The sequence below is a fragment of the Myotis brandtii genome, unplaced genomic scaffold, assembly GCF_000412655.1.
Source record: "Myotis brandtii unplaced genomic scaffold, ASM41265v1 scaffold285, whole genome shotgun sequence".
Taxonomy (NCBI): Eukaryota; Metazoa; Chordata; class Mammalia; order Chiroptera; family Vespertilionidae; genus Myotis; species Myotis brandtii.
Window position 1 is genome coordinate 3934419 of NW_005360891.1, and position 24401 is coordinate 3958819.

General features: G+C 38.6%; 1 protein-coding gene across 2 annotated transcripts in view; it reads left to right on the forward strand.

The window, feature by feature from the left end:
- RSPO2 (R-spondin 2) overlaps positions 1-21854 on the forward strand; it is a 143472-nt gene extending 121618 nt beyond the window's left edge. Inside the window, exons 5-6 of one of the 2 annotated variants that reach the window (XM_005869064.2) lie at positions 20030-20148; positions 20185-21854. In XM_005869064.2, the coding sequence (XP_005869126.1) occupies positions 20030-20145 (116 nt within the window). In that variant the 3' untranslated portion in view covers positions 20146-20148; positions 20185-21854. Of the gene's footprint in view, positions 1-20029 lie in introns of both variants that reach the window. The other variant, XM_005869063.2, reaches the window with a different exon arrangement.
- The last annotated feature ends 2547 nt before the right edge of the window (positions 21855-24401 follow it).

The following is a 24401-nucleotide window of genomic DNA, read 5'->3' on the forward strand; positions in this document are numbered from 1 at the left end:
CTCAATCGCCGGCCCGGCCAAGGGACCCCACCCATGCACGAATTTGTGCACCGGGGGAAGGTTGTGGAGAGGATGGGGGGAGGAGAGAGAAAGAGGGAGAGGAGAAAGAAATTGATTTAAAGTATCCTTCAGAGATTTTGCAAACTTAATAGAATATTTTCTACCTTTGCAGGGCTGAGCCCATTTATCTGTATAATCTCTTCAAGATTGTAGTTATTGGAAGCTTTGTCTCCTCTCTCATCTTTGCAGAGAGCAGTTTGCAATTACTTGCTTACTTGGGTGCTGTTCTGCAAGTTTGCGGATTTCAAGCTTGTGAGGCAGCCAAGCCACAGGATCTGGCTGGCTGTCAGCTGCTAAACAGGGGGCATGTAACTTGCCATTGGTCCCCAACTGAGAGAACTGTGGATGTAATTTCTTTTTGGTAAATATCCATCCTGAAGTGGATTTATCTCCTCTACACATTTGTTTTCCTTTGGGTGTTTTCCTTTTGTGGAGTGATCCTCACTCTGTTGGACAGGAGTACTTCTGTAATGTTACTTATCCTTTGAAAACAACGAAAAATTACTTCTGCGAAGCTGTTCAAGTCGGAGGATGTGAAGTAAATCCCATCCGAACCAGCAGTGACCATCTCTCAGAGGTGGGAAGAGCAACTTGTAATTCAAGTCAGAAAGCGAACAGTCCATGGGGTGACCGAGCTGGGGTGGCACAGCCACCGAGGGCTCACAGCAGGGTCAGGCCTGTGCTCGGACCTCCCTGTGGTGTGGCTCTGAGTTAGACTGTTTCCTGTGGTTGGTTTAAGGAAGGCAAAGATCTGTTCTTGCTCCCTTGGCCTCACTGATTGTCTCTTTTGTTATCATCATCATTACTACCGCCACCACTATTCCCACCATTTCTAACACTGCAACCGACATATATTCAGTGCTTACCAGGGGCCATGAACTGAGATACAATTTACTTGATTTTCTTGTTTAATCCTAACACCAACTTGATCTGGTAGGAACATTTTACAGATGAGAAACTGAGGCTTAGAGAAGACACCAGCTATGAGGCTTTGGATGAGCTAAAGGGGCAGAGCTGAGGTTTACACTGAGGCGCTCAGTCTCCAAAGAGCATGTTCATAACCTCTGTGCTATCTTGCTTTCCTGAGCTAAGATGATTATTGGAAAGTATTCACTTCAGGAAGTCACCACTTTTAAATATTCCATACATAAAAATTTGAAATGGCATTTCTCCCAGTTCTGTTACTTGCACATAATGTAAGTACCTTCAGTAACGGAGTCAGAAGGTTAGGCTAGAAGTAGTGTTGGAGGAATCTTTGCATGAGTTGGCAAGACTACATTTTTACTCTCTTGTTTAAAATAAATACGACATTTCAAAAGAAGAATAGGCCGTATGTGTTTATATAAAGCTAATTATTTATGCAAACTTTGTTAGATAAGCAGTACATCTGTTAGCTATATATTTTTTAAAGGGAAGTAAAAGATGATATAATAAGGTTTAAAGAACATAAAGATTATGGGGAACCTGGTGGCCAACTAGTTTTCTTTCTCTGAGAAACTAGACTTAACCACAGAAGAGCGTTTGGAGTTTAAATAATCAAGAGCTCTTTCATACTTAAGATTATTAAGAATACCTAAGTATTCTCTTGGGTCTTTAAAATACTTTTCCAGGATAAATGGGTATAGACATATTTTAAGGCAGATGCATGGAGTAGATGAGCCCTCAAAGTTATGTCCAGCACTATAATTCTTTGGGGGGGGGTGTTCCACATTTAATAATTCTGATTGATTGGGAGAGTTTTAGAATTTGCTATTTGTCATTGGTTTAAATAAAACAGAACTGGACTGGGGAACTGTTCTTAGTCATGTAAACTTTAGTTGTACATTTTCTTTCTAATACAGAGTTGTTTTTTAACATACTTGGGATGAATGATCATTAGTTTAGAATGGTATCTAGATGGATTTGCCCTCTCCTGACTTCTCCCTATTATACTTATAAGGATGGAGTTGATAACACTGTAAACTAACACCAATGGGCTACGTGTGTTCAGAAACCAGAAAGACATTCTAATAACTAAAAATCAAAAGCACTGAATTGAAACACACAAGTAGAGAATCAGTAGCATTAAGTTACCGATGACTGTCTACCTGAAAGCTAGAAATGGCTTTCTCCGGTCCCAACCAGCTGGCCCCTGGGACAGAAGTGAAAGTTCTCTGTCAATTAGAAAAGTGGATAGATGTACTTTTTTTGGCATGGCCTCTGCTTTATAACAATATAATAATAATTACAACTAATAGTGAATACTAATATTCCAGATGTTGTATTAAGTATATTAACTCAATTATTATAATTATTATATAGGGTAGGAACTGTTATTATCTCCAATTTCCAGATGAGGAAATAGAAGCACAGAGATTGTCAATATTCACTGTGTGATCTGAGCGAGTGGACAGGGCCAGGATTTGAACCCAGACTGTCTGGCCTCCGGATGTATGCTCTAATGACAAGGATAAACTGTCTCTGAAGCCAGATTTCTCTTTCTTACATCTCTCTCTCCAAAGCCTATTCATATTGTTCTTCCTACAAATGCCAACTCCAAGAAAACAAATATGTAAGAAATAGGTGGTACTTTGTGTTCTGGAAAATGTGGTTCCCTTAAGTACTCAGGGGGATGACATAAAGAACCCTGACTGGGTGACTGTTCAGGATTAGAATTTAATATATTTGCCTTCAGTGTGTTAGAAATCCAGACAGTAGCTAAGAGAAGGTTCCATCTGAGTCCAGCAGCATCATAGCAGAGTGGCCTAAGCATTGGATTAAGTTGGGGGATTGGCAGATCAAGTCCTATACATGTGTTGGGATGAAAATAGAATTTAATCAACACCTGGATGGGCAGAGAGGGGGTTGAAAGGCAGTCTCCACAATTCAACTCTTAGATCTGAGTAGACTTCCTTTTTTTTGAGAAAAAAAAATAAATTTATGGATAATTATTGTTGAATAAGAGGGAAATAATCTAAAATTTAGTAAACTTCAGACTCAACTCCTACTACTGTTGCAATATAAGACCAGAAGAAAAATTTAGAAAAAAATGTTTGTCCTCAATAGAATGTAGGGAAGACATATTATTCAAGAAATAAGTTAGGAAGCAATAATGAATAGTCTGCGATAAAAGGACAACATGATCAGATTAAGAGAGGTCAGGTGAGATAAAGATTTAAAGGTGACCTAAACATAATTAAGTTAAAACTTTCCTCAGCGAGTGTCAAGTATGTAACTGATCCTTTGGAAAATAGAGTAATGGTACTGAGGAAAATCTTGGGAAACTAATAGAATTTCAGGAGGAAAACTTGAAACTGATGATGGAAAAGGTAATAAATATTAACAATAAAAAAACTTGAGTTGAAAGATTAAGTCTATAGAGCCAAACAAGTCAATATGCGAAGGAGAGATCTATATATAGTCACAGCCTGGCAAAAACATTTGAATAAAAAGGATAGAGAAAATTCTGCATGCATCATAGCATCCATAGGGAAAATACTTTACATCCAAAGGACAAAAATAAAAATCAAGCTGCCCTCAGATTTCTAGTTTTGATGTCCAAAAAAGAGGTAGTGGAATAGCACCTAAGTTTTGGGAGATGAAGAGTGTGACTCTATAGTCTTATAACACAGCCAAGTCACCATTACTGCTGTGCCATGCTTCCTGAACTGTCACTATCTGCTGAAACAACTTGCAGATATTCTTACACCAAATTTATGAGCCCAACCCCACTAGGTTTACATGACTTGCCAGCAAAAACATTCTAGTAGGATGCGAGTCCAAGTAAGAAGGATGTGCCGTGCGTTTCAATCCTACTTCAGTAGTCCTCCAAATAGTATAGTGTATATTCTGGTTATCTGTTGTTCATGACAAACATTCCAAAATGTAGCAGTTCAAAAATCAAGAATTTTATTATCGTTTCACATGGATGTGCGAGTTGACGGCATGCAGCTGGGAGGCTCTCTCTTGGGGGCACTCATTCTTTTGTGTCAGCTAACTGCTGAAGGATGAATGCACCGGAAGGCTTCTTACTCCCATGTTTGGCTCCTGGGCTGGCAGGGCTGCAACACATGTGTTGGTTGAGCATCTTTCTATCCACTTAGTCTCTCCATGTGGTTGGCTTGGGTTTCCATACAGTGTGGTCGACCCAGATGAAGCTGTCAGGCTTCTTAGGAAGGAAGTCCCAGAGTATCATCTCTCTCATGCAAGTTGGTAAGGCCAGCCTGGATTCAAAGGGACAGAGGCACGAGGAGAGAGACTGGCCTCTGGATGAGGGAATGGCATGCAGGGAGGGAAGAAAGTGACGGCAAGTGTCCTGGAGTCACCCTACTACAGCTGTCCTCCCTGCTCACATTATTTCCAAATGCAGGCTTCCAATCCTGTGTGGTAGCATTGCTTAGTTAACGTGAATATACCTATCAAAGACTTTTTTAAGTTTTATTAAGTAGGCAATTAGGCTATCTAAATCTTTTTTAGTCAGAAATCCTTGGCTGGATTATTACATGGGTGTTGTCAAGGACTTTAGTGAAATTCTGGGACATTAGTTGGGGTATTTTCATAAGTTGGAAATAAATTACTTTTTTCCATTTTAAAAATAGAAGATAGGCCCCACCACTATCCAAAATTTTGCTACCAAACATGTTTCCAGGAACAAGTTAGATTCAGGTAGTGAGGGTTCTTGTAGAGAAAGAACAGAAGATACTTAAGTAGGCAGTAGTTTCAAAGTGCAATGCCAATGTAGTCATTCCTTGAAAAATACTTTGCAAAATATCTTAAAGAAGAAATCAAATAGTTCATTAGCATATATGAGCTATGCTAACATTTTCTGTTTCAAAGATTATCTACCTATCTAATCTTTGGTTAACAATGGTTATTTCTGGGCATGGTTTCTATAAAGTATTTTACAGTGATTTTATATTAATTTTCTAAAGAAAAATCATACCTACCCAAAAGTACATATAATTTATATGCATAGTTTAAAGAACAATGATAAAATAATCATGCCTGTACATACCATTTAGTTTATAAAATAGATCATTATTAGTCACATTACCAAAATAGCAGAGTAGGAGACCCTAGTCCAGTGATGGCGAACCTATGATACATCGCGTGTCAGAGGTGACACGCGAACTCATTTTTTTGGTTGATTTTTCTTTGTTAAATGGCATTTAAATATATAAAATAAACATAAAAAATATAAGTCTTGTTTTACTATGGTTGCAGATATCAAAAAATTTCTATATGTGACATGGCACCAGAGTTAAGTTAGGGTTTTTCAAAATGCTGACACGCCGAGCTCAAAAGGTTTGCCATCACTGCCCTAGTCTCCATCTCCACATGAAGAGCAATAGTAGATAGCTGCCTACAAACAAAAGCAGCTCTGGAATCCACTGACGAAGTTCCAGTAACCCAGTGGGACAAAAAACTGGAGCATAACCACACAGAAAGGGCAAGGGTGCCTGTGTCACCTCATTCTCCAAGCGGCATTGCTCAGAGCCAAGCGCGAACTCTCCCAGGGAAAGGCTCCCACAGTCTCTAGGGGCCCTGCGTGAGGACCCACTTCAGACACTCACCCCAGAGACCAGCAAAGCTGAGACACAAAGATGGCTAGGAACCAGGAAGAAAAGCCAGGGCTACCAGTGTCAGCCACACAGTGGGAGCAACCTGAGGTGCCAATCACACCAGCAGCTTTCGTCACTGAAGAAACCAAGGCCAGCATAGCCACCACAGACCCCCTGCAGATTTCACTGGTTTTGCCTCACAACTGCTCGTGTTTGCTGATGCCCCCCACCTTTTTCCTGCAGAAGCCGAGGACCCACACTGGCAGCCAGTCCAGGCCTCTGTGGCTGTGTGAGTGTGCAAGATGTCAGTCTAGATGCCCCCGCTGACCCTCACTGCTGTGTATGCCTTCGGGGGTAGCCCCTCCAGCCTGATCTCTGTCAGCTGGTCTCCACTGCCATGTGCAGGCCTGAGGCTACACCATGCAGGCTCAGGAGGGCATGCCCACAGCCAGGGGCCCCATCATTGCTTGTGGGCCTGCATCTGGCCCTGTCTCCTGCCATGGCCTGTACCACTGTGCCACCTGCAGCTAACCCCTCTAGTTGTCTATCCGCCTTCCCACAGACTGACTCCTGACACTGACCTTCACTGCTGTGCCCCAGTGATCAGGACACCAGCAGCCAGCCTAGTGGACACTGATAGCAAGGCTCCTGCTGGGGCCAAGGCACCTTTAGTTGGCTTTAGCCATTGCGGCTTGCCCTGGTTCCCACCACTACATGTGTGTTTGCATCTTGCCCACTACCCAGGCACAGGCCTATCAGAAAAAGCAATAGCATAAAAAACAATAAAATACTTAGAAATACATTTAACCAAGGAAGTGAATGATCTATACACAAAAATTGTAAGATATTAATGAACGAAATTAAAGAAGACACAAAGAAATGGAAAGATATCTCATGTTCAAAGATTGGAGAGTTAATATTGCTAAAATATCCATTCTACCCAAAGCCATCTATAGATTCAATGCAATCTCTATCAAAATTCCAATTGCATTTTTCACAGAAATAGATCAAATAATCCTAAAATGTTGTGGGAACCACAAAAGACCTCAAATAGCCAAAGCAATTTTGAAAAAGAACAAAGCTGGAGGCATCAGACTTCCTGATTTCAAACTATTACAAAGCTACAGTAATCAAAACAGTATGATACTGGTATAAAAACAGACTCATAGGCCAATGGAACAGAATTGAGATCCCAAAAATAAAGCCACACCTTTATGGTCCACTAATATTTGAGAAAAAAGGCAAGGATACCCAATAAAGAAAAGACAGTCTCTTCAATAAATGCTGTTAGGAAAACAGAATATCCACATGCAATAGAACAAATTTGGGCCCCTATCAAAAAATGAACTCAAAATGGGTTGAAGACTGAAAGGTAAGCTAGAAACTATAAAATTCCTAGAAGTACAGGGAAAACACTCCTTTCAGAAAGGTTGTACTGCTGTATACTTAAATCAGACATATATACAAATACTTCATTGTTTTTCATCTGCTTCATATTTTAACTTATTGCAGTTTGTTAGGTAATTTTAGATTGCAAAGGGCCAGGTCAAACAGCTATGGCTGATCCTCAGTCCTGCCCTAAGAGGTCCCGGGTCTCAGTGTCCCGCGGTAATTGCTTCAAGCACCTCTGAGGGAAAGCCGCCCTCAAGTTCCACCCGATGCCAGACAGTCCAGTTTCTACCCCTATGAGTCTGGGTCCCCAGAGACTCACCCGGAACTGGAGTCAGGGCCATCAGGAGCTTATGTCTTCCTCCTGATTGAAAAAGACAACTGAGTCCTCAGTAGCCAGCCCTTTCCGAGTTCGCCTCCGTACCTCTGCACTTTACTTCTGCACCTCCTCTGAGTCTCATTGTGCTTTTCTCTTTCCTTCTAGTTGTAGAATTTCCACTCAGCCAGCCTTCCTGTGGTTCTGGATGATATCCGTTTTGTCTTTTAGTTGTATTTTTGAAGTGGTTGTGCGAGGCAGCAATTTCCGGTGTTTACCTATGCTGCCATCTTGGTTTCTCAATGATATTCTTTATATAGCTTTCTCGTCCAATTCCAGAGATGTCTTTCCTGAAATTTTAGTAGTTAGAGTGAGACTTTTCTGTGGGATATCTCATTCAGTGATGATTCAGTTTAAATCAGTTTGATTATGTCTTAATTTTTTCCATGTTATTTGTAAATTTTGGTTTCTCATCTTTCCCTTTAACACCAAAATTAAATAAAACTAATTAGAACATAATGATACAAACATGGAAATAAGCAATGTTTGGGAAATATGACAGATACATATTGTGTATGTGTGTATGCACACATATGTGTAGTAGCTTCCTTTGATTTTAGTTTATATGTTTGACAGTCTATATACTTTTTCTGGAGAGTGAAATACCATTTTAAGTTGAGGGGAAATAAACCCATTTTATGAAACATTAGGATTTTTGTAAAAAAAAAATTAGCCATGTTTTGCTCTTTTAATATCTGGTGATCACAGACAAAGGTATTAGCAGTCGAGATAACCCAGCAAAGTATTAGACCTTTTAAAACCTTAGACATGTGAAGTATCTAAGAATCGTTAGGTTCAGTTTTCCTAGAATTGAAATCTATCACTGCTATTTGGGTAGTTGACAAAAGATTCTACAGTGACCAAAACATTCATCTGATCTTTACTTGTGGATAGAAATTATTTATTTTGGCAAATATCTGTTTACTTTCCTTGTCCTGCAAGAATAACAAAGAAAATATGCCCTTGATTCTGGTCTCATATCAAACCAATGGTGGTCCTGGCCTCCATTTTATGAATTTTATGGTCCAGTCATTTAACTGAATGACCTGGTCATAGGGTTTGTGGGAGTCTGTGGTTAAAGATAAGAGTGTAACACCTACCTCCTCCTTCCTCTCTCTCAGGAGACCACCTTTATTATACTACAAAGGTGATGGGAAAAGTATAGCATAATGGATAAGAACATAAGCTGTGGGACCAGACTACTGAGTTCAAATCTGAATTCTACCATTACTGGCAGTGTCATCTCAGGTCACCTGACTTATCTTTAGTTTCATCTGCTGTGAAGTGGGACTAATGACATTATCTATTTCATAGGGATATTATTAGTATGAAGTCAGTTAACATGTGTAACACACTTAGTGCCTAGCACACAGCTAACACATTATGGTGATGATGACGACTTAATAATTTAGAAGAACCTCATAGCACGTTTCTGAAAGAAGGAAAAAAGACTTGTAATATGCTTCCTTCTGTCTGTAATACAACTAATGCCACCTTAATGCCTCTGGTGTTTTGTGTCACCTGGTCTGAGGGGTACTGTTCTTGTCTTTCCAATTTTTGAAGTGGCAACTCTATATCCTAGTTAGGAGGAAGCCCCGAACTTGATAATAGTTTTAATTTTTTCAAGTGCAATTTTGTTTTTCTTTTTTTTAACTCTTTAGAATTTCTGCAAACCCACTAAACTGTGTCAAAACAGAACCTGTTAATTGAGTGAATTGAGAGATTCTGCAGAGTAAAGCTAGTCTCTGGAATCCAACCGCAGGGAGAAACAAATCTGCTGTAACAGGAGTGACCTGCAGCCCCTTCCCTTGAGCACAGAGATCAAGGACCCTTTGCAAGGGTGCATGTTCCGCTGGCCACCGGCAACTTGATTCCTGCTGCTTTCTTGGGGCATCACCACAAACAGAACCTGGGGAAAGGAGTACAGGCAGAAAGAGGACTGTGTTCATTCACAATTTGGAAGCTATTTCTCAGCTCTTGTTAGGAAGGAGGTTGCAATGCATTCTGAAGTGCTCTCACCTAGCACTTCCTTCTTTCTCCTGTTCCCAAGTCCGTCCTTTCGCCCATGCCCTTTTTAGAAGAGCTTTATGCTCTAGACTTCCATGTTATCTTACCTTTGCACTGAACCACCTCTGAAGCTAAAACAATAACAATAATTCCAGGTTTTTCCTCCTGAAGGTTTCATTCAGGAGTCAGTGTATGGCTAGGGAACCTATGTTTTGCAAAAGCTCCCTGGAGGGTTCTACTATTTCTGGCCCATGAACTGGCTTTTGGAACCACAGGTCTAAACTTCTCCCAAGTCCCAGCTGAAATAGAAGCATGCTGTGTTTTCTTCCCTTGGGTTTTTCCAAGGACACACTGTTGACTCTGAATTAGAAATGCTAAATGTATTGCTTGACCTCAGGAAACTGAGGCTTTGAATGCCTTAACTCCAGTAAATAATTAATATGAAAAATACAGGTGTAGGCTGGGCCCTTTGGGGACCTAATGTGCCCCATGGGAACCCTGATATCTCGGGGTGCTGAGTGGGGAGGTTGATGCTTTTCTTCAGCCTAGTATATTAATTTGTTTGTTCAGCAGCCATTTTAATGATTATGAGATCAAAGAGGTTTGCTGGGCACAAGGGATCCAAAAAGTACAGGTTTTAGAATCTGCCAGATGTTGGTTTGACTCAATGCTGAGCTATGTGATTTTGAGCTATTTACTTAACTTCTCTAAACTTATTTCCTCATGAGCAAAATGAAAATCATGCTTTCCTTGCGGACCATTGTAAGGATTAGAAATAATACATGTGAGGTACCTTATATATGGCTATAATTTGTTCAGCATTTACGTGCCAGGTATAGTTTCTGGAACTTTATATGCATTGTCTTTACCCCTCACAGCAATACTGAAGTGGGTACCAATGATTTTATCAGTTTAGAAATAAGAAAACTAACCCTCAGAAAAAGTAACTGGTCCAAAATCACTAGCTTCTAAGAGGCAGAGGTCTTTTTTGAATCTAGTGCTATCTGTCCCCAAGCCCATGTTCTTAACCTTGTGTCCTAGATGCCTGCCCAGTCCAGGGTCATGTGACTGCTCCAATCCTCCAGGATAGACCTGGGAGTGACCAACCCATTAGTTGGCCAGGCCACCCATCACTCTGTGGGTTAACTCGCAGGGGGAGCAAGGCATGTGGAATTCCCCTCTTGGGAATATGCAATTAAGGCAAAAGAGAATGAGGCTATTTAAGCTGAAAGATCATGGAGTTTACTCAGGGCCAGGGTCACCTTCATAGACCATGTGTAAGCTGAAGTTGAGGTGCAGTTCATTTTATAATGGTGACAAAGACCACATGGCTTGGGTCCAGCCCATATATCTTTGCTCTGACTCCCCATATTAGGTGAAATAAGTGAATATCTATAACTTAATTTGTGGAAAGACTCTTACCAGGACACTATGGCATATATTGGTCTTAATTGTAGCTATTTGTAATTATTCACAAACTAGGGGCCCTGTGCACGAATTCGTGCAACCTTGAAAGGAACTGTAGGCTGCGAGGCTGTGGTGGGCACTGGGGTGGGTTTCAGCCCATCCTCTGTGCCCACTGCGGCCCCTGGTCCTGTCTGCCAGCAGCCCCGCTCCCACTGCTCCCATGCACTGACAGCACTGGCCCTGCTTGCACCCACTGGCGGCGCAGAGCAATTGGGGCTGGTGCCAGCAGTGGGTGTGAGCAGCGGGACCAGCACCAGCAGCAGGTGTGAGCGCTGGGTGGGACCAAAGAATTTTCAGTAATCACCAGATGCTCGCCCTAATGACAGCAACTGGCGCCCCGCTTGGCCTGGTGACCCGGCTCACCTGCTCCACCATCCTGTTGCAGCCAATGCCCTCCATGTTCTGCGCTCTGCTGCCGACGCCTGCCATGTTCCACATGTGCCCCCTGGTGGTCAACACATATCATAGCGACCGGTTGTTCTGCCGTTTGGTCTATTTGCATATTAAGGTATACACACACACACACACACACACACACACATACATGTATATATATAGATATATATTGTATGACATATCCACAAACATAAAATTAAAACAGAAAGTGGTAATTTGTTTAATGAGGGAGGTTCAAGAGCTGCCCTGGGCACAGAGGAGGGAATGTGTTCCTGAGCCTTTGTGGAACATGCAGCTCTTTATTATCCTGTGCTGACTCCCTTTGTGTAAGGCCTACTACTTAGGTGAGCTGTAGGCTTGGACCGGTAGCCCATGCGTGACACAGCTGTCTTGGAGAAACCATTTCTGTTTTTCTTTTCACCTGTGTGTCTTCAAGTTCCATAGAAATTGTGTTGAATCCAAATTAAATAAATGCTTGCCATATGATTATAGTCCTGAATATCATTTCTTAGACTTTTTTTTCATTTAGTTAATGGTTATTGATTGAAGACCAAGGAGTAGATATTAAATCCTCTTATTCTAATGGAATTACCTTAAAAGGTATCTTCTGTTATAGTATGAAGTCAGCTATGGAGGAACTTGAAATTCTTCTCTGATTATCCCATCGCTCCTAATCAAATGAAATAGTTGTATCATTTTCTCTGCAAAACCTGATGTTTTTTCTGACTTAATTTAGGAGTGCCAAATGAGCCTGATGGTTTTCTGCAAATTTTATTTATCTTGAGTAATTTTAGGATGCATAACTGCACAATGTTCTGGCAGGCAGTTGGAGTACTTAAGTTTTTTCATGATATTCAATTATGTGAGAATGTGTCGAAAGCACTTACAGTGAGTGCATGGTCCATGGTAGGAATGTCCACCATCTCACTTACCCGACCTAGGAAACTTTACAGATTGCATCTTGCTAAAAGGTAAGAAAAAGAATAAGCAACGAATCAATGCAGGGTAAATTTACAGAATGCCGAAGTTACAGATAAGTTGTTATTTAGGCAGTACTTTAATAGTTCATAAAGCAGTTTCTTCACAGTTATGAGGTGGCCAATGACTTCTAGAATTTGGTCAGAGTAATGTTATTTGTCTTCTAAGGTTTATCTGTTTTTCTGCATTTCTTGAAAAACAACTCTATAACTGTGTCCTTATCCAGTGTTTTTTTAAAACTATAAAAGTATCTAAGAATAACACTGAAACCTAGTTCCAAGCCCAGCTCAGCTGCTAATTAGCTGTAGGAACTTGGATAGGTCACCCTAGTTTTTCTGTACCTCACTTGTTTCATATCTAACCCCTCCTCCCCCCAACGTAGCTAGTTGCTTCTGGTGCTGGGAGGCCAACTTGATCAGAACCCTTTGTCAGGACTCACCACCTAATCAGCTTTCATACTTGATATCAGGTCTATGTACCAGATAATAGTGAATATCATTTTTAATTTTACAACTCCATTCTTATAAATAAGAGACCCAAGGAAAGGACTTGTTCTTTGCAGGTAATTTAGGTTAATTTTGCCATAAGAAAATACTACTTGGGTTTATAACAATGTGTCTTTCCCCAAATCACTGAATAGCAGATTCATCTTTTCTCCTCATTATGCCCTGCCTTTACTTTCAAACATCTTTAAAAGCAGTGTGCAATTATATTTTTCCTGGTCTTGCTACGATTCTTTAGTTTACTAAAGAGCTTAACTCTGCCTAGAAAGGAAAAAAAAGGGTCTCCAATTGGGGTTAAAATGAAGTATGTAAGAAGTTAGAGCCCCAAAGCTCCCATGTACATTTAAAAAACAACAAACCAGGGTACTCTTACCTTACAGTAAAAGTGAATTAGTGCCCTCTTGTGGTAGAGTTATGTATTTATTCCTTCACACAAGTGAATTTACGCAGAGCATTTAGTTTTCACTACCCTGAAACACTTTGTCCTTTACAATGAGCCTGAAGTATTTATAAAAAGAGCTATGGATGTTTTTGAAACAAATGTATCCTAATTTATTTATTTTCACCTATCTTAAACGCCATAGACTTATGTCTTTGAACAGATTTTTCTTTTTTCTGTTTGAGGTACCAGATATCTATGACCTTATATTAAACAAATCACTGGAATGACCAATGTTATATGGAACAAATCCACATCTCATTGAAATTACTTTTCTGTAGACCTTACCACTTCAAGTGAGTTGGGAGGGGCTTGGGAATATCTTGTTGCCCCTTCAGAATTCTTGTTATATGCCTGAAGAACAATGATTTTCTTCAGGGCTATAAATTTTGAAATACTAAGTGCAGGAAATCTTAGTGGTGGTATAATTAACTTATAAAGGCTCGGGTGATCTTCAGAATTAGCTTTTCTTCCAACTTCATTGTTTTGAACATGAAACAAGATTTTAAAACGAAACGAACTTCCTTTCAACAAAATAGGTAACAGACCTCACGCCTAATAAAATGTGCTATATAAGAAAACTTGAATGGTTTTAAAGACAAAGAAAGCAATTTCATACTATTTTTTTACAATAAAAATATGGCAGACTTGTACAGGTAGAACATTAAGACAGAATTGCTTATTGAAACAGTGTAAATCTATAGCAGTAAATATTCTAAATTTTGAATGATTTTCACATTTGTATGTTTAGAGAAGTGTATTGTCATTATTTTGGATGATTGTCACTCTTCACCAATAGCCTTGTAAGATGGACAGCTACTTGTAATTTATCTCCAGATTGTGTGTAGACTTTTAAAACACATTCACTTTTATGAAGATGAAATGACCTGAGATTCAAGATGCCCAGTAAGTCTCCTTTGGAGGTAGCTTGCTATTTTTCAACTTTTTTTTGTCTCTATATTTTTCCTGAAAGAAAATTTGATTAGTCATCAAATAACCACTGAGGGATTTTCTAGTTCTTTCCAAAGACATCTGTCTGTGAAATGTTTTTAGTGAAAAGGGTGCTATTTCTTTTAAAAACCCAAAGAAACAGGTAAATGTTACTAAAAATGACAAGGAACTTTGTACTATAACTAAGGAGCTAAAAATGAATTCCTTTGCTTTACTCAGAGTTCTAGCTAACTTTACTCTCCTCTGACTTCCAGCTAATGTGAATCAATAACCATCAAGATATGTTATCCTGAATTATTATAGACAGTGGGAAGGTTTTTATCTTAGACTATGTAGAATATTCTGTGGTAGATGCCAGTCATGCTCATCATACTTGGACTCCTTTCTAGGAAAAAAGAAAGAGCTTCATGAACTAATATATATTCTTTTTAAAAAACTTAAGTAGAATTAGTATACATTATATTAGTTACATCCCCCACCCCCTTCCCTCTGGTGACCATCCCTTTGGCCTCTGTTTCTATGAGTCTGTTTTTATATTCTTAATGTCTGAGTGTTTAGGTCCAGTAGTTCCTAAGCTTTTATATATCTTAGATTCATTTATGATTGGCCACTCACTAAAGAATCTGCTTACCACCGCAGTAGAAATGTTTTAGTATTACAAGGTTTTCCTTATAGCTATTTATGATAAGTATTAGGAACATGCAATTATTCTTGGACATAAATTTAATTGTTGTGTTCTTAAAATACAAAATGTATCTTCATAGTTTAAAACACACTGCTTTGGTAGTCATAAAAATTGTAGAAGCACTTAGGTAATTTACAGGTTTTTTTCAGAGTTATGGTAAACATCTTTACTTATAAATTTCTGCCCAAGTTTAGATTATTTTCCTAGAATAGATTCCAAGATCTCGTTCAAAGGTTATGAACATTTTTGCCCTGGCCAGGTAGCTGCTCAGTTGGTTGGAGCATTGTCCCGATACACCAAGGTTTCGGATTTGATCCCCAGTCAGAGCACTTACAAGAGTCAGTCAGTGAATGAGTAGATGAGTGGAATAATAAATCGATGTTTCTTTCTCTTTCACTCCCTCCCTAAAATTCAATTTTTAAAATGTTATGAACATTTTAATGCTCTTTTTACACTTGTCAAATGGCTTTTCAGAAAGGCTGTATGAATCAATTGCATATTCTCAAACTGCATCCCGAAACCTGTCTCATCACATTCTCACTAGCTTTACATATTTTCACTCTTAAGCATCTTTGCAGTAGCAACTCAATTTATCTGGTGGTTTTGATTGTGAGATTTGATTGTTTAAATATACTTATTAGCTATTAGCTATTTTTTATTTCTTCTTCTGAATTGTATTTAGGACTTTTGTCTATTTTCATATGAGCTTTTAAAATATTTTAGGAACCAGCTGGCATTTTTTCCCCAGGGAATCATCAATCACTCTTAAATAAATAAATCTCTGTTGCTACTCATTCTTGGGCAAACTCAAGTTGCCCATATGAGAGAAAGTAATGGCCCAATTACTATTCACTGTCTACAACTCAGTCCCTCTGAGTTTAGATGTGGAGGCAACCTTTTATGTTCTGCCTAGTGTGTGTGTCCTCCTATGTAGGACAAGATTCAACAGTTGGTGGTTACACAGGTTTCTTGTCTCTCAATGTTAACTGCTTTGAAGGATGACAATCTCTTTGAGGTGATTCCCGAGTCACCATAATGAATTTCTTAAATACAATGAAGCCTAGGTTTTAAGTTAGCATCACAAACTTATTAAACTGTAATAGAAATTGGTCCTGGTTTTAGGTGATGACCTTTGTTGTCATAGTTGTGGCTTGAATACTGGTCATTACAGTTAACTGTATTTGTCATAATTGTGGCTACTTCCCCCAGTGTGTATATATGGAAGCTTTTATCTTTTTTGTTAGTCACAGTTACTGAATTTTTTTATTTAGTTTTCTTCCATTAGAAAGTCTTCCTCAAAATACTCAGTAATCATTATGGAAACTCTTCACAATCTTTGTGCCTCATCTATGGATGTATAAGAACCACTGTTCCAATGATGAAAAGATTTTTATCTAAACCTAGTAAGAGGGGGGAAAACCATCTGAAGCATTTCCTTGTATTGGGGAGCTTACGGAAGAATGAAATTCATGTGTGACTGACAGGGGAGTCAGTATTTTCACAGCTTCATGTAATTTGTGAGGCTGCCTGATATCTTGGTTCAAAATAATCTATCCTGTTTCTGATTCTAATAGCAGTAATCTACAGCTGGATGTTAGTATTTCCATAAGGCACTGCTCACCTTTCTCTGTAGAAGAGTTGATAGGTTATCCTGTTGGACTATTTCCACATGTGTGCAAGTCAATGTAATTATGTTGGTTAGAGTGTGGTTTTGATAATACCTTTCTAACTTTGTTCATTTTGATGATAATCTTGTTTTGTCAGTGGTATTTTACTCATCTTCCTTTCATCCCAGGAATATAATCTTTTCTAACAGCATCTCATAACTTTCTAGTGAAAGATGACTATCGCATCTTCTTCCTATAAATGTAGAAACTGAGAATCACAAGTGTAATATTGTACCAGACACCTCTGTCCCAAGACAGTGCCTCCCTACCAGGTTTGCTTCCTCCTGGAGAAGGCCTTTCTCTGTGAAATCACATTGCTTTGCCTTAAAAGCTAGTTGTCTTCTTGCATTCACACAACAGTGCTGAAGAGATCTGCTCTGTAGATCAGATTCTCTTTGATCTTGAAGAGATTCACTCAATAGTGATTTGTCAAGGCACCTGCATTCTTAAAGCACTCAGGACAAAGATACGCATAATTTGTCATCAGTGTTGGACATACCTGGAGGCTGACAATCTCCTAACAAAACTCAGATCTTTTCTGCTGATCTTGGGGAATGTATTTTCCAAGTCTTCTCTTGTGAACTAAAAAGCAAGAAAGTTAAATCCATGAGTTGAATTAGTCTTTGGGTGACTGGCATCAAACTTGCCTTTAAATGTTTTCTGTATAGGTGAATATTCTTGAAAAAATGTGCAACCATCTAATGCAAGTCTAGAAGTCATTCTCTGAGTCTAATCTACCCACAGATGTAAAGAAGTTAAGTGAAAACATAAGTTAACATGCTTGTATATTCAGTGTGTTATTTTCAAATATATAAATAAAAACATGGATATATACTTTTGTTAAATCTTAGCAGACATCAGAAGAAAATATGTGCAAGACTCTTTTTATACCCTTTGTTAGGATATGTTTCAATATTCTTTTATTACTTTGAGTTGGGCTTAAAGTCAAAACAACCTACTATGAACCACAAAATATTTTCAGTTAATGTAGGCCTATTCGTGGTCAAATATTGGCTAAATGTCTTAATTCTTTGGTATTTGCAATATATCTTACATGAGAAATGGGGCTGACCAAGAACAAAACCAAGCAATGAGCCAATAGCACAAAGATGTCATTCAAAATAGATTGCTGAGGAAAGTTTTAGGGTTATAATTAGGTCTCCCAGAACATCTCTAGTTGGAACAGGTACCATATGACTTCTTGCCAATAAAATAATTGTACAATTTGAGAAATTATTTTATATAAGTTTTCAGAAGCATTGCTGAATTTTTGGCTACAATATGAAGTTTTATGCAAATACTGAATAACTTCTCTATCACACACAATATTATATCAGCCAGCAAATCCAAAGACCATTTGATATTGACAATTACATCAGAATAATATAGTAGGTAAATGACATGAAATTGACCCTCTCTTAAAATGAGTTTCCAGTAATTTAGCTTAGATTTGCTGTTAGTGAAAGTAGTGTACATTTGATTCCCAACTAAATCATTTATATGAAGAATTCAAATGGTGGACTGTGAAAAGCTTTAAATAACATATTCAGTATATTTTTATCTTAACAGAATACATTTTAAAATCAAGGAATGTTGGCATTATTTCCCATTCACTGGATTTCAATTTGCTTTTAAAGAAACCTCCAGCCTTTACAGAAATGAAATTTAAACTGAACTTTTCAATGTAGTCAGCAATGACTTTTAAAGGATTTTCTGTTTAGATAAATATAGATCTAAGAAAAACCTTCATATAACTTTATCATTGAAGCTTCTTTTTAAATATTCTATTTAATGTTAAATATTTTATCTCTCTGCCCTCATTAAGTGTGTCTCATCATCAGATATGATGTTATTAAATAGTTGTAACTTTACAGTTTTTTTTTTATTAATGCTGGCTTGGACTAAAGCTACACTGGGTAGGATTAACTATATTTAAAGATGGCAAAATGCCATTATAACATTAATGCCAGAATTTAATGAGAACCAGAAGTTAACTTCAAGGACCTTCATAATTTAATATGAGGGCATGATCATATTCTGATTATTTTACTGTAGTGTCCTATTAAAGTAAGTTATTCTTTTTCTAATCTTTTTTTCTTGTGATGAAAGTTTTACTCAGCAAACACTTATTAAGTATCCACTATGTGGCAAACATGTGCTATAGTCTTATCAGTGAGACGATTTTCCATCCTCAAATAGAATAAAGCCTTTCTGATCAAAAAGAGCAGAAATGAGAAACACCTCCCTTATGCAGGACTCTCATGGCCTCTCTTGATCTAGAATGTCTGGTTTCCTAAGGCATGCATCTACCTCTCTAACCTCTGGTCTGTTTCTTCTTCATTTCTCACTTCGGTCATCTATGTCCCTGACATGAAAAGGTCTGGGAAGGTTGGAGAGCATGGATTACAACTGGATGTCCTAGTTATGGTACTGATTACTATGGTGTCTCACAGGAAAAGCTTTGTAGAACTACACGATAAAATTGGACATAGGGCAGGGGGGCGAGCTGGCTGTAGGATTCTTTGTCTTTTGAGGAAAAACCTTCCTATACTGAAGATGTATAGTGATGACTCACTTTCTGTAAAATGCAAGTGAACTTTAAAGCTATTTCCTGCTCTAAAAATGATCCCTGTGTGTTTAGAACTCAAAGAGATCAATAGACTTAAAGTGAATGTCTATGTTCCTTATTTTTTTTATAATCTTATGTACATATACTTGCAAAGAAATGCTGAGACCTTTTAAAGACCGTGATGCTTAACCACAAGATGTAAGAAGTGAAATACAGCAGAGGCAAAGGGAAAACTGCACCCAAAAACTCCAACTATTTAGCTTGTGCTCCGAGCTTCCTAGTGACTAAGGCAAAGAGAACAAACAGGATAACATGGTGTGATTTTCTGCTTGTAAGATATATTCCACCAGTTATTCAGAAACAGCATTTTTCTTGCTCTCAATAAGAACAACTGGTCTAGGCGATTTTTATAAGAAGCCATAAGCCGCATCATGAATGATGGCCTCATAAATTTTTATAGAAAATAAAGTATTCCACATATGTCATATCATATATTGGCCTTTGGAGAACACAGAGGGAATAATGTTAAAAGCAAGACATTTGTTTCTCCTGTGGGGCAGGGCGAGGGGGGTTTGAAACTTCTGGTATATTTACTGTAGATAGATGCTTATTTTCTTTTGACCCACTGACATGTGGAGCAGGAGAAAGATGTAAAGATGTCTAGTAAAGGGTAGCATTGTTAAAAGTAGGAGGGGATAAGTGAAATTTTTGTGGCAGGATGATATTTGCAAGACTGATCAGGCTGCTGGGAGGTGTTTAAATATGCCAGTTCCCTGTAACAGGAAGATCAGTCTCTGGTTTAGACAGCATATCCAATTTAGTAAATTATTATTATTCCGTCAAAATTAATGTGAACAATTTTCTCTTTGAGGCTGCTTTTTCCATAGGTGATGTTTTCCAGATGGGCTTTGTGTAAAACTCTTAATGTTTTATGTTTTCTTTCCTAGAAAAAGAGCCTTTTCTCTCACGTCTTTATTTCTCTCTCTCTCCCCGCCATTGTAGGGAAGAGAGGGCCAAAGGCGAAGGAGAAGAAGAACAAGAAGAAGAAGAGGAAGCTGACCGAAAGAGCCCAGGAGCAGCACAGTGTCTTCCTCGCTACAGACAGGGCAAACCAGTAAAATAAGAGACACGTCGGGTGGATTTTTGGGTTTTTTTGTTTGTTTTTTGCAAAAGTGCACAAAGCTACTCTCCACTCCCGGACACTGGTGCGCGGTGTTTGTGCTGCTCTGACCGGTATCCGTTCCCAGTGACATTGTGAAAGGAGGAGCCCCGATGGCCTCTGTTATTTATGCTTTGATTTGCAGCTGGAGACTGTGAAGGTGGGAGCTCGTGACCTGAATCGGAGGAAGCAGGAGTGAGTGTACAGCACGGGACTGGGCTCAGTGTGCACCGCCAAGTGTGAGGCTGCAGACCCCCATTGGAGAACGGACTCGTGCATATTTATGGGAAGGAAGATGCTCAACAGGCAAAGTGCTATTTCACTTGTGCCCTCTATTTCTCACATTGTGCACTGTCAAGGATACATGTATGTGGATATCTGCTTAATGTTACCACATGTTCTCGGCATCTGTTCCCTTCCAAGCTGTTGCAGGATGGAACTGTTCTTAGCTGGGGATATGCTGCAGGAATTCCTGCTCAGTTTCACAGCGGCTCTGAAATGTACATATTCCGCTGGGGCTATGCATAAACCTCTTATTTACTGTATATTTATGCTCTCTTATGTGTAACAAGTCATGCCTGATTAATAGATGTCACTTTGTTTTTTAGTGGTTCCTAACTGTTGTCCAGTAAATGGCTGTTCTAGTTTTGAGAATTGACAAATGTTTTGTTGCCCCTTGAACCTTACCTTTTCTTTTCTTTGTGGGCTTATTTCTCACTGTAAGGATAGGATAAGCTAGTTTGTACATAGGGTCAAATGATCGGTGTCAAAGAATGTGAGTATCTCCTCACAAGATAAAGCAGCATCTGGCAGTCAGAAACCAGAAGTCCCTTTGAGTCTAAGATGGGATGACATCACGAAACACCTGAAACACGAGGAATTACATGCAGCCATTCCTAGTACTCGTCATGCAACTTCACAGGCCAGCTAGAGAACTTTGCAAACTTCAGTATGTGTATATGCATCATTTAAAGCAGTCCCTGACTTACAGTGACAGGGCACCTACCAGTATTCTTGGGTCACTGTAGGAGTTACCCTCATAAGACTATGCTTTGGATCTAAGGAGAAAACAAGATAAATTCCTACAACTGCTGGTCAGATCTTAACAGGTCCCCATGGAGCCAGAATGTATTTCATATCTGAGATGGGCAGGAACAGCATGGGAGCTCCTAGGGAATGGTTTCAGAGTTGTGCTTTCAAAAACATCCTTGTCCCCTTGGGGGAATCAACTCTTAAAGAATTTTGAATTGGCTACTTCTAAAAGCATCATTATCTTCCTGGATGATCCAAAAGAAATGGTTGCAGATTTTTGAGGAAAAAACAAAGCAAGGTAAAGCCTTTCTCTCACCTTGCATTGGCAAAACTACCTCTTCACAGCATTTTGGTATTTTGGTTAACTTTTGAGTCAAAAGCATCTTACCAATAAATATAAATGTCATATACACCATTATGAAAATATTGATATGAGATAAGCCATATATGAATGTTGTATTCAACTTTAGGGTTTGCATTTAATCCTGAAGTGTTCACCTCCTTTCACGTCTATTTACACTATATTCCTATTACTAAGCAGGGAGGGGGCTCTTGTATAGTGCTTCATCGTTAATAAGTCAATACCTGTTCTGTTTCTGGGATGTTCTTTTCATGCATTAAAAAACTTCAAAAGTATTTGTGGAAATTTACTTTTCTTTTGAGATATATTTAGGAAAAAACCCAACACTTTAAACTCTACCCTCAAATGATGGTCCTTAAAAAAAGGAAAACAAATTTTTCAAACCTATGCTAGTAACTACATCTCAGGCACTAACTAGGTTAGCTATAAATTACATGGTAGTGGAGTGATTAAGAGTGGAGGTTTTAGGAACTAACAAGCAAAATAGAGACAAACTCTAGGGTGGGGGTAGGGAATAGGCTGGGGGGATTGAGCAAAAGGAATTCATGGACACAGACTGCAGGGGGATAAATGGTGATGGATAGAAACTTGGGGTGGTGAACACACAATACAGTGTACAGATGATTTGTTATGGATTTGTGCACCTGAAACCTGTATAATTTTGTTAATCATTGTCATTCTAATAAATTGAATAAAAAGGAAAAAAATAAAATTAGAAAAAAAGAGGAACTTTTAGAGCCATACTGAGTTCCAGTATAGACTGAGAATAGCTTGGGGTAAATTATTTAATTTATCCAGGTCTGTTTACTCATCTGTGAAATGAAGGTAACAGTATTACCTACCTGCAGGGCTGTGTTTTAAGGGCTGTATGTATAGGATTGTGTTTTGAGGATTAAATCAGGTGAAATGCATAAAATATGGTCAACACAGCATGATACATACTAAGCACTACATAAGTTGTTACCTGTTATTCTTTTTAACTACCTCTGTCCCTGGATATTTAAATTATTTAAAAATATTCATTTCTCAAAAAAAATATGAATATGTGTATGAAAGCATCAATTCCCTTCAATTTACTGTTTGATGCCTGGACATTATTTGCTCAAACTTTTATTCTCATGGGAATTGATATACAGCTGTAACACACACATATGCTACAGTGTAATTTGTAACTTCAGGGCAGTTACAAAAAGATCTGGTGGTTTCCCACAAATAGATATACCATTCCTATACTGTATACAATATATATGAGTAGAATATATGAAACTGGTTTTCTTCCCAATAGTTTCATGTAGCTTAGTGTCTGTAAAAGTAAAAGGTGGGACTACAACTTTCACAATTCAGAGGTTTGAGTGGGAGATGGGTAAATTGGGAGAAGGTGATCAAAAAGTACAAACTTCCAGTTATAAAATGAAAGTCATAGGGATCTAAGGTACAGCATGGTGACTATAGTTAATACATAGTTAACTGCATATGTGAAAGTTGCCAAGATTATACATTTTAAATATCCTCAACACAAGAAATAAAAATTGACAAATCAGCACTTAAGAAAAGCCAATTTTATAAATGTTCTTGTTTTCCAAGATGCTAATATCAGTCATGTTTGCAAACATGGAATTTTCATGTCTTGCTTGAGACATTGGAGAAAAGTTAACACTTAGCCTCAAGCATGTGATTCCTTCTCCAACTTTTTTTTTTTTTTTGCTTTAAAGGGGAGCTGAAAGCAAGAGAAGTAAATAATACTTCTGTTCATTTTAAAGAAGTTTGTACACAGTGAATACTACTTGCTAATACCATGTTAGAAAAGGCATAATTAGCAACCCTGTAAACCAGGGGTCCTCAAACTTTTTAAACAGGAGGCCAGTTCACTGTCCCTCAGACCGTTGGAAGGCCGGACTATAGTTTTAAAAAAAACTATGAACAAATTCCTATGCACACTGCACATATCTTATTTTGAAGTAAAAAAAAATGGGAACAAATAAAATATTTGTATTTGCATGTGGCCCGGCGGGCCGTAGTTTGAGGACCCCTGCTGTAAACGTATCTATATCTTAATCAACCTCATCATCCTTCCTCTCCTTTCAAAGGCATAACCAATTATTCCACTTCTACATTTGACCCCATTCCCTCTTACTTTTGTGGGATGTTCAGTATCCATGCCTTTCTTCACTCCTTCCTCTCCCTGTGACGTAAAGTTCTCTTTTTTTAAAAGTTCTTCATTGTGCAGTATCCTGAAAAAACAGTTGACATTCACTGATGTCTTCAACCTTCTCCCATTCTCCATTTTCATCTTAACTCATCATAATCTTGTTTCTTCCCCACAACTGTATTGTAATTGTTCTGACAAAAGTAGCAATGACATTTCACTTGCTAAATTCAAGCAAAATGTTTGTCTAACGGCCTCGATCCCTTTTTATGTGTCCTATCTGCTATTTTTAAAAAATATATATATTTCTTTATTGATTTCAGAGAGAAAGGGAGAAGGAGAGAGAGAGAGAAACATCAATGATGAGAGAGAATCATTGATCGGCTGCCTCCTGCACACCCCCGACTGGGGATTGAGCCCGCAACCCAGGCATGTGCCCTTGGCCGGAATCGAACCTGGGACCCTTCAGTCCGCAGGCTGACACTTTATCCACTGAGCCAAGCCGGCTAGGACCCTATCTGTTATTTACATAAAGTTTGACTCTACTGTTCCCATTACTTTAGGAATTTCATTTCTCATTTGGCTTCTGTGACATTCCTACCTTGGGTTTCCTACTTCTCTGGCTCCTCCTTTTCAGTTGTCAAGCTATTTCTAAGCCTAAATTTAAAATATTGAT